General features: G+C 35.8%; 1 protein-coding gene across 1 annotated transcript; it reads left to right on the forward strand.

Annotated features, from left to right (window-relative positions):
• On the forward strand, nt 1–5,924 carry LOC107032676 (phospholipase D gamma 1-like). Its single transcript, XM_015234252.2, has 10 exons — nt 1–2,384; nt 3,021–3,137; nt 3,220–3,414; nt 3,502–3,750; nt 3,832–3,900; nt 3,971–4,118; nt 4,287–4,435; nt 4,627–4,791; nt 5,052–5,249; nt 5,425–5,924. The coding sequence occupies exons 1-10, from the start codon at nt 645–647 to the stop codon at nt 5,716–5,718; spliced, it is 3,324 nt and encodes a 1,107-aa protein (XP_015089738.1). The 5' UTR covers nt 1–644; the 3' UTR covers nt 5,719–5,924.
• Nucleotides 5,925–12,038: the final 6,114 nt, after the last annotated feature.

A 12,038-nucleotide genomic window follows, 5' to 3' on the forward strand; every position in this document is an offset into this window, starting at 1 on the left:
CTTAATTATTTGATTATTTTTTAATAATATAACTATGAATATTAGTAACTCTTCTTCTCCTTTTGTCTTATCAATCTCTCCAACCTCTCAGAAAATTCAAGAAAATCTAACATCTTCCTTACATACCACATACAATTTTCACAACTATCTGATTTTTATCGAATTTGAAAACGAGTCTGAAGAAATGGTTGAAGTCTCTTATTTTGATTTCTTGAACCAAGAGATCCATGAATTGGGATCTTGATGCATATAGATACAGATCCGAATTTTTTCCAGCATTTCTGTTGGTAATAATGATTTTCCGGTTTCGTTTATGATTCAGGATTGAAGGATCCCCTTTAACATCATCTGTATATATATATATTTTTTCTTCTTTTTGCATGATCAATATGTTATTTCTTTGATCGTTTTGCATGTTATTAATCTTTCTCTCCTTTTGTCGTAAGGTGTAGTCTGACTCTGAAACGAAAAAATGTTAATATGTTTAGATCCTCATTGAGAATTTTAGAATAGTTTTAAAGTTGAAATAGGAAAAGCAACAAGCGCCACTAGGCCTGGTCATCGGTTGGACATTAGTAGTAAGGTCTGATATTCATTCTTTGCTCAAACAGGAAGGTGATAGTCTCTATCTAGTGACGTGAATAATGGATAACAATAATAATAATAATAATAATAATAATAATAATAATAAGTCGTCATCATCGTCAACATATCCATATAACACAGCTCCTCCTCCTTGTCCTTCTACAAATCAAGCATCATATAATAATCCCTCTAACAATTCTAGTCCATATCCTCCTCCTGGTTCTGTTCCATATCCATATCCTCCATACCTTCATTATCATCCGCCTCCTTATGCTGTTCAACAGTCCGGTCACGTTAACTACAATAATTATCCACAACTTCCACCAGCATCTCCATCAGAAACAACACCTAGTAGACCTCAACAGACTAATCCCCCTTTAGAGTATAGCAATTATCCTCCACCATCACATATTGTGCATTCTCCTTATTCATATCACGCGTATTACCCTCCTCCTCCTCCGCCTACAATATCGTCTTCTAGACCTGTACTTCAACAACAAGGGAGTTTTCAATATGGTTCATCTCAAGGTCTTTTAGAGAGGCAAACATCCAAAGGTCATGATCAATCTCCTAGTCTCCAACACCAAAATAGTTTGTCGTCTGTTACTAGTTCCGCTGCAAGTAGTTTATCAGATGTAAGTAGTTCATTGGCAAGCTCTGATCATGGTAAAAATGGACCTATAGATGATCACCTAGAAAATGTGCATTTGTATGAAAATCCTGCCCCTGCCACTGTCCCTGCATCATGTCACTCAGGACCGAGACCTCACGTAGCGAATAATTATAATGCCCGAGGAACAATAGATGGACATCCCAACGCCTCGTTTTCTAAGGGGGAGGCATCTTCTGTGGTCCAATCCGAGCCGTGTCATAGACCAACTCATTCAAGAACATCAAGTGGTGAACTACAAAATAATTGGGGTATGCAAGTTATGCCATTTATCGCTTCTAAAAATGTTCTGCTATTACATGGAAATCTTGATATTTGGGCATTTGAAGCAAGAAACCTACCGAACTTGGACGTGTTCCACAAGACCATAGGGGATATGTTTAATAAAATGGGAAACAATGGGCAACTCGGTAACATGACAAGTGATCCATATGTGACGATTATACTAGCAGGCGCAGTTATTGGGCGTACTTATGTCATAAACAATAATGAAAATCCTGTGTGGATGCAACATTTTAATGTACCGGTTGCACATTATGCTTCTGATGTGCAATTCCTTGTGAAGGATAATGATATGGTAGGTTCTCAGCTTATAGGGACAGTAGCAGTCCCCGTGGAACATATATACGGAGGAGGAAAAGTCGAAGGATTCTTTCCAATCTTGAACAATGGAAAACCTTGCAAAGCTGGAGCTGTTTTAAGGATATCCGTTCAGTATTACCCGATGGATCAATTAAGCTTTTACCACCATGGAGTTGGAGCAGGTCCTGAGTATTATGGTGTTCCCGGGACTTATTTTCCACTGAGGATGGGTGGATCAGTCACTCTTTATCAAGATGCTCATGTGCCTGATGGATGTCTTCCAAATTTAAAGCTTGACTATGGGATGATGCAGCATGGGCATGGGAAATGCTGGCGCGACATCTTTGCTGCAATATGTCAAGCCCGACGGTTGATATACATTACTGGATGGTCAGTGTGGCATAAAGTGAGACTCGTTCGAGATGATGCTTCTGTAGAAGATAGCTGTCTTGGGGATCTTTTGAAGTCAAAATCACAAGAAGGAGTCCGCGTGCTGCTTCTTGTGTGGGATGATCCCACTTCAAGAAGCATCCTTGGCTATAAAACGGTAAGTTCAATGCATTTATGAAAAACTGCTTATTTATTTTAGGCATAATACATAAAACAAACACTAAAACTTGGCCCCAACTCGTTCTCATTGTGTCTACTGGACACTTGACGCTGACGTGACACATAAATATTGAAGGTGTTTAGCTGATCATTTCGTGAGTTTGGAGTGTTCAACAGACACTAGATGTGCATACTCAAAGTTGAAGTATTTACTTGTAAGCTGATGCCAAGATTGAGTGTCTGGTGATGTATTATGCCTTAATTATATGTGCACAATTGCTTACTTAAGAATCTTCGAGGGACACACACTATTGATACTTCAGTTGTAATAAATTTGACGATTAACATTAAGCTACACCATGAGTGAGTTTATACCGCTAGATGGTAAAAGTTATATGTCTATTTGATAATATTTGCCCCATGCATTTGTTCATATCATCAGTTCTAATCAGATTAATGTCTGAAGTACATCTATTTTAGGATTTCCTTAACTATGGTAATGTTATATGTTATGACTCTTTAACCTTCTGTTCTTTTCATATTAGCTTTTCGGAATTTAGTTAATGCTCTTCAAGAGAAAGTGATGTCATTTTAGTTATTAAAGATCAAATTTGAAAGAAAAAAAAACATGCAGGATGGTCTCATGGCAACTCACGATGAAGAGACTCGTCGTTTTTTCAAGAATTCTTCTGTGCAAGTGTTGCTTTGTCCTCGTGTGGCTGGAAAGCGTCACAGCTGGGCCAAGCAAAGGGTATATTAGTTATAAATGATTTCTTTTGTTTCTCTTGATTGTCAGTTTAAAATTGCATGTCATTCCTAAATCTGCTATTCAGGAAGTTGGAGTAATTTATACACATCATCAGAAAACTGTGATAGTGGATGCTGATGCAGGAAACAATCGACGAAAGATCATATCTTTTGTTGGAGGACTTGACTTGTGTGATGGGCGTTACGATACTCCAGAGCATCCTATATTTAGAACACTGCAGACCGTGCACGCGGATGACTATCATAATCCAACTTATGCAGTAAATCAATATCCATGTTTGATTGCATTTGTATAAACATGGTTCTTAGTGTTTCTTGTATAGTAATCCATCTAATGTACTTAACAGGGAAGTACTACTGGTTGTCCAAGAGAACCATGGCATGACTTGCACTGTAAAATTGATGGTCCGGCAGCATATGATATTCTGAAAAACTTTGAGGAACGCTGGTTGAAGGCATCGAAGCCCCAGGGCATCAGAAAGTTGAAGAAGACGTATGATGATTCTTTGCTCCGTATAGAAAGAATGCCTGAAATTCTTAGTATTGCTGAGACTTCATCTACAAGCAGCACCGATCCTGATAATTGGCATGTGCAGGTAAGTAATTAACTTAATACTACTAGTATTGGAGGATAAGCATTGGTGTTACAGATACATTTTCTTTCCATTCTTATACAGATTTTCCGCTCTATTGACTCGAATTCAGTCAAAGGCTTTCCAAAGGATCCGAAAGAAGCTACAATGAAGGTGAGAAAGATGTTTAAAAGGGATGTCATGGAGGGAAATGTGTTCCAATCTAATTTCTTTTTTCTTGCAGAACTTGGTTTGCGGAAAAAATGTACTTATCGACATGAGTATTCACACAGCATATGTGAAAGCCATTCGTGCTGCGCAACATTTTGTTTACATTGAGAATCAGTACTTCATTGGTTCTTCATACAATTGGAGTCAATATAACGACGTAGGTAAGAAATTATTCTTCTCTGTCACTCTAGGATGAATAAGTAAACCTAAGATACATGTTAATCTTATAGTTTTAAGATTTCATGAATCGAGCAATATCTGCAACTAGGCCAGACACTTACCTGATTGTTGGCTTAGACTCAAACACCCGAGCATTCTGTTTTATGCAGGAGCCAATAATCTGATTCCTATGGAAATTGCACTTAAAATTTGTGAAAAGATTAGAGCACATCAAAGGTTTGCAGCATATATTGTCATCCCAATGTGGCCAGAGGGTAATCCAACTGGAGCTGCTACACAAAGAATTCTTTTTTGGCAGGTAGAGGACTACCTAAACTTCAGAGTTGATCATGAAGAATCTAGCTGTAGTGATCGCCATGATACATCTTCTTATATTAGTGTGATCAAAATATCGTGGATATAAAGTTTCCGTCTTAGCAAATTATTAACTTTTCTGCTAATTGTAGTGGTTTGTGCAAGTGAAACTTAAGACTGTATGTTGGTTGGCAGCATAAGACGATACAAATGATGTATGAGACTATTTACAAGACTTTAGTAGAGGTTGGCCTTGAGGATGCTTTCTCTCCACAAGATTATTTGAACTTTTTCTGTCTTGGTAACCGTGAGGTCCATGTAGAGGAAACTGAAAATTCTGGTGCTGCTAACACTCCTCAGGTACTTCCCTACAGCCTCCATTCTCCAACAAAAGAACCAAAAGAATTACTAATTCCAATGGACTTTTACAATTTTCTCTTTACTTTGCTCATCTTTTGTTGCCTTAATATCGTGTCATAGTAAGATGAAACTTTTGCTTATGCTGATAAGATTTCGTAATAACCGACTATTATAGTCTTTGTTTTTATATTTGTTGTAAAATTCTCTACCTAGACTCTAGCCTGCAAGGTTCATATTATTTATCATTTATGACGTTGCAGGCATTGTGTCGAAAATACAGAAGATTTATGATATATGTTCATTCTAAAGGCATGATTGTGGATGATGAATATGTCATATTGGGATCTGCAAACATCAATCAACGCTCACTTGAGGGTACCAGAGACACGGAGATAGCGATGGGAGCATATCAACCTCATCATACATGGGCAAGAAATCAGTCTAGTCCCAGTGGACAGGTGATCATTGTACCTTGTACCTCGATTATAGTATTGTTATGTGTTCTGTTACTATCTGTTGTTTTTTGTACTTCCGCTCTACCTGTAACAGGTGGTTAAGATTGATTCCCCTAAGTTTGTAAAAAGTTAGGGTATGAGTACCAATGCTACTATCTGATCCTTTGCTTTTGTGTAGATATATAGGTATAGAATGTCTCTGTGGGCTGAGCATCTCGGAGTTGTCGATGACTACTTCATCCGACCTGAGTCTCTAGAATGCGTTAGACGCGTTAGATCAATGGGTGAAGCAAACTGGAGACAGTTTTCAGCTGATGAAGTAACTGAAATGAGAGGTCACCTCTTAAAGTACCCTGTTGAAGTTGATAGGAGAGGCAAGGTGAAGAATCTTCCTGGATTTGAAGAATTTCCAGATGTTGGTGGAAATATAATTGGATCATTCTTAGCTATTCAAGAAAATCTTACTATTTGAATTTTGCCCATTTCTTTCTCAACTTGTATTTTTGAGTTTACTAATAAGACACATTGGTGGAGCAGAGTCTATATTCACGGCTTGAATCAGTAGCCTCCTAGTCACATGACAACAATGTTGCCGTTGTGTCAATGCTCCCTTTTATTTAGAGACTACTTGTACAATTTTATATTAGGTCTTAATAATAGAAATGTGTGTTCTATTCATTGCTAAAGATTAACATATAGAAAGAGGTGGAGAGAGGATGCCAAAATATTTGTTTGCAACAAATTTTAATTATGTGAAAAATAAATTAATCATAAATAAAATGTGAAGAAACAAGAATATTGTTGATAAATGATAAATTTTATTCCTGCCTTGATTCTTATCTCACTTAAATTTTTTCACGACCCAAAAATGGGTATGGTGACATTCGTCTTATTTCACCAAGACGAGACAACTTTAAACCCAAAATCATAGCAATAGAAATGTGGAAATAAAAATATCAACAACATAAATGCGGATAACTTAGTAAATTCATAAATACCTCAAAACTTGATTGTCACGTGTACAATCCACTAATGTATTACAACTTAACTGAAAGAAATTACAATTCACAAATGCCTTCGTTTCTAGAGTAGAACAAGAACATAATAAGGAACAAGAGGGTCCGTTGAGATCATGACAAGCAGTTACCTCTCAAATCACCACAGAAAAGCCTCGGACGAAGTAGAGAAGAAGGATAATCATGCATATCAGGACTCGTAACCTACACAAATGTAGAAGCAAGGAGTGAGTACCAAACAACTCGATACTCAACAAGCAAATCACTAATCAGTAAGTAAAGCAAAGCAGAATACAAACACTCCTTTCATCCCAATTGAACCTCCACAAACTACAACCTACACAAAGTCAACCCAACTTAACAGTCCATAAATCACAGAACATTTAGTTCAATAGTAACATCTCAACTAGTACAGATCAATCACAATCAAGTAGCAAGTACACCAATCAGAAGTCTCATAAACACAATCACACAACTTCACAATGCAATGATTTGTCAAGTAAAGTGATGCATTTCTGTCCTACGATACACATCCGTTAAATCTCAATCTGGAACCCATGGGGGACTTTCTTGTCCATGCATCTGTCATGGGCGTGTGACCCGATCCCAATTTCATCCCAATGAGTCCACCACGGACATTGACCTGATCCCTCTTTCCACTCGATGTTTCCGCAACAGCCATGTGACGTGATCCCTATTTCCTTCCATCCTCATCAATATCATCACAACAAGTGCAATAATCAAACATGAGGATAACAACTCAACACAAATATCCAACAACAGTCAATCCAAACATATCATCATGTGATTTATCTCATTCGGTCAATTGCCCACAACATAATCAAGTCAGACAAATCAACAAAATTCTCATTTTAATCCAACTTGTTTAGAAAGTTCACATCATCAATTTACCATACACCGTTCTTACATAAATCCCTTTTACCAATTCTCATTAATTTCAAACACATACAATAAGGAAGTAATAGATTCTACATGCTTAACAAAGGTCTAAAAGTTCATTTGCCTCAAACACTCTGACACTTGAGCTCTCCCCTTTCGAATGATATTCAAATCACACTATCTATTCAAGCAAGTAATCACAATAAGATAACATAACTATCGACACCCATATCATTATTTTGGAGAAAAGGGACAAGTTGGCTGTTGGGATTTATGCAGTTTTGATGATTGACAAAGAAAGAAGAATAACGTCAGTCAACATGGTCCAAAGGTGCACTGTCACGAGCTGTTGAATTCTAGAAAGCTTCTAAAATGAATAAAGACAAGAGTGCAGAATAAGGGAATGAATAATGTTAACTTCGTGAGAAACCCCACGAAAATAAACATCTGATGAATTGAAGAGAAAGAATCAATGAGTTTGATTTGAAGAAGGAGTCTAACGAGGCAAGTAGTTTTAATTGAAGAAGGAGTCTCACTTAAAGAAAAACTCTTCATGTTACTGCTGAATTGAAGTGTTGGAGTTCGACTACAATACAAAAGAATCAATGAATGTAATTTGCAAGAAGTCCAAAGAAGCTAGGAGTTTGAATTGAAGAAGGAGCCTTACTTGAAGTAAAACTCTAAGTCAAGAGAGTTCAAGTCAATAAAGTAAACAATAACTCTATGAAGAATTGTGCTTAAATAGAAGTGAAGCCGTTCAGAATACTTGTGCACTTAAAGAGCAATTGAGAAATTGACTTCACAAGTGCTACCGACGAACTGAAGGAACACATAGAAGGACCACATCGAAGAACCCAATCCTTTACAGAGTTTATGTTTTAGGAGTTTTTCGTTGTGAATGAGTCTTGATGTAATCTTAGTTCAGTGAGTTATAAACGGGATTATGAGTGTTGTCTTTAGGTTGTGATAACTCGAAGAGTTGGGAACACATACCTTGGGAGGTTTGTGTTGAACGTTAGGAATTAGAGTTAGTTCCTAGGATTACAAGAGTTGTAGTTCAAATCCATAACTTGAAGTTAAGGTAGGTTGCAAAGTTTGTAATCTATCTTTTGTGGATGCTCGTAGTTGATTTAGTGAAGTTGGAGTTAAATCTTGTAAGGGTACAGGTCGTGGTTTTTACACCTTTTGAGCAGGGTGTTTCCACATAAAAATATTGTGTTTTTACTTACTGTCCTTACTGCTTTGTTGGAACACGTTAGGCAAACTGTTTCATACTTAGGCGAAAATATAAAATCAGTAAATTACTGGGTCGTGTAGAATATTATTGGCCCAAACACTTGATCCAAAAATGAAGGTCAAGTACGGAATTTAGTATAAATATGTCTTACCAAAACATGAAAACTACCGGTAAAAATCATTTTGAAAATGGAGTTGTATTACATCCATAATCACTATTTTGTCAAAACTTGAAGTTCATGAAAATCTCCTTCGGTTTGAATCCAAAACAACAATTCTGGTGACAAAATCTTGCAATAATTAGAGAACAATAAAGAGGGAGTTGAAATTTCTTAGCCAATCGCTGGGCCGACTCAACAAGATTAGAGACCTAAAGCCAAACTTTAAAAGGGCCCTAATATTTTTTGATTATTTTTTATAAAAAGAAGAAAAATCATCAAAAACACTTTTATTAAAAAAAATATTTTTCTAGTTTTTTTAGATGGAAGTCATTAATTACTGTTTATAATCAATTTGTTTCAATAAATTCTTTTCAATTGATAATATAGTTAATCCATTCATTCTCTCTTGAGACATTGTTGATTTTAGATAAGATTTTATCACTTTTAGATTCAAAAACATAATTCAACAAACAACAGTTACAAAAATTGTTGACATCATTCAATAAGCAATATATCCATTAGGAAAAGAATCAAGTATTTTTATTTGATTGAGTATTTTCATTCGGTCATTATCTTCTACTTGTATTATTTCTTTCAATATTTTAACACAAAAAATAAATCTGAACCATTAATATCAGAATAATTATTATGGTTAATGAATGCTCAAGGTTAAGACAATGTTTTTTAAAATCGTCATCATCTAGTGATCTCAAATTTTTACCACTAAATAAGAAATTAAAAATATTTTCATATGCTTCAAAATGTTCAAAATAAGAATATATATACTTATGAACTATTAATATCCACAATAATAAGTTTTTCAAGAAAAAAATATAAAATAAAGTTAGAATAATAAAATCTGGCTCACGAATTCGATAAGTTGATGTAACATTATCGAAATAGTGTTGCGTTTCTTCAATATAATTATTGCTTGTTGTACTTTTTGAGATTTTGAAGAAGACACTGAAAAATAAATTTTGTTCTTTTTTAACTTGTAAGCAACAATAAATCAAAAGATTTTGTAGGAGAGAGAGTTCAAATTGAAATAAAAATAATAAATTATAAAATTAAAAAGATAAGTACCAGGTCAATAACAATACGTATAGGTACTTTTTTTCAAAAAAAAAATAAAAATTAGAGGCCCCCAAAACTATGAGGACCCAGTCATGGCTTTAGAGGTCTAGCGTTTAAGACAACCATGCTCAATCGATAAAACTCAAAAATCCCCTTTAAAATGGCCAAAGTCGAGCTCTCAAAGTTTAAAAATTGAAAAATGGGTTTGAAACCCCAATTATGGAAAGTCTTACTGTCGGGGCTCATCTATGAAAGCAGACCGACAACTCATTTAACCTCGCAAACATGTCCCTTCCCTCCATTGCGGAGAGGAGCTGCTCCAACTCTCCGGGAACGTGGCAAGACTCCACGTGAACGCTGAGGTCAACACTTTGACCTCCCGTGAATGCGGTCGAGCCTTCACGAACACGGGGGTCCCAAAATTCTACCTCCATGAACGCGGTCCCAATCTCAGTGAACACGTAGGGTTCGCGCCAGATACACATATCACAAAATTCGCCAACACCTAAGTCTCAGAATGGATCTTCGGGATCCATTCGGGACCTGTACAGATAAACCAAATATGATACCAAGCTACTCGACTTTCCAAACTCAATGGAACCATCGAAATACGAATCCAAGTTCTTCTTGACCCAAATCCGTGAAAGTTGCATATACTAACATAACACTTAAAAAGACCAAACCGAGCTCGAAATCTCTGAAAATTCAACAAAGACTTTCCTACGCCTAAAATCATGCCCCAAATCCAATGGAACTTTCAAGTATCCGAACTCCGAATTTTGACCAAAGTCAACTCAAAAGCCAAATTTCCATAAACTTTCAACTTGGGACCTCAAATCCACTAAACAACTCAGAATCTCAAACCGAAAAATCTCCTAGATCAATTTCCACTTTTCGCAAATAGATGAAGTTTTATTTCGAGACCCGAAACGCCGATTGAGACCAAAAACCACTTTGAACCTCCAAAACTCAACTTTTAAAAAATATGATTTTCAAAAGATTTTCAAAATCAACCCCAAAAATCGATTAGAAATGACTCAGGGCAACTATCAAGAGGGGTAAAAGGGTAATTTTACCAAAAAAAATTTAAAAATGAGCTTTCCGATCATTGCAAGATTTCTCCCTCCCTTGATTTTGTCACTTAGGATTTCTCCATGATTTGAGGGGGTTAGAGGAATATCTCTTGAACGTAGGAGGCCACATCTTGATCTCCTTATGGACATCCAAGATATTTATAGAATTTTCAAGATGTTGGGTATGTAGAAAGAATTGACGGAAAATAGAGGGAAAGAGAGGAATTTGAAAAGTTGAGAACTTGAAGAGTTGGGAACTTGAAAAGTCCCCTTATGCTTTAATCAAAAGCATTTGTCCCTCATCGGTGGTGGAAAGAAAAATAGGAGAGTTTAAATACAGAAACACTCCTATTAATTGTTAAAAGGATTGGAAAGAGGGACCCCCCTCGCGTCGTCGTCGTCGATCGTCTCGGCTTCGGCTTTGGATCGATCGAGAGATTATTTTTTGGTTAAAATTTGTTTTAATTATTTAATTAATTATTTATTTAATTAATTAATTCAATGGCCAAATTTTTTTTCAATTAATTAGTTGATAACCGAAGTTGAAAATTAACCAAAATGTTTCAACTTTTTAGTTGACTAACCCGATCCGACTCGAATCCGCGCGCGACCCGTTTTATTTGAACTTTCACATTTTATTTAAATTTCTCACCATGATTGTTCTGAAAGGTTGCGACTTTCAGGAACAGTCAGTACCATTTGAAAGGTTGCAAACTTTCATTAATGATCGTGTGAATTCTGAAAGGGTTGCAACCTTTCGAAACCTGTTCTTCTTGCCTATAAATACCACTCATTGTTCAGAATATTTTCTTACGAATTTTCTGATCTTCTTCTTCTTCTTCTGCACACATTTTTGTTTGTGTACTTTCTTGTTGTGGATTGGTTCGCTGACAGTAGAGTTTTTGGTATCTACACTCTGCTGATTAAGATCATTTTACCCTGGGAGGTTATATTCCAAATCAAACCTCGGATACTAGAGGGGAATAATTTCCTTAAGGGGACACTGTGAGTTCAGTGGACTTGATTTTTTTTCCGATTTAAAAGGTTTTCAGATTCTTGTTTTTACAAATTTTAGCTTTTGTGAATTAAATTTCTGTTCATCTCTTTTACTAGTTCTATAAATTTCAGTTTACTTCGTGTTTCTAAACAATTTATTTGAATCATTTTTTTTCTAATTTAAAACACAGATTGACAACAATTTTAAGGAAAATATTTTTTTAGAAAAATCTGTGTTTCTGGTGGAGACAAAAATCTTTGTGATTTTATACTCTTTTAAGTCTGCAATTATAATTTATTGCTTAATAAGACTGTATCAATTTTCGTTTATCAGAA

Source organism: Solanum pennellii, chromosome 10, assembly GCF_001406875.1.
Source record: "Solanum pennellii chromosome 10, SPENNV200".
In the NCBI taxonomy this organism is placed as follows: domain Eukaryota; kingdom Viridiplantae; phylum Streptophyta; class Magnoliopsida; order Solanales; family Solanaceae; genus Solanum; species Solanum pennellii.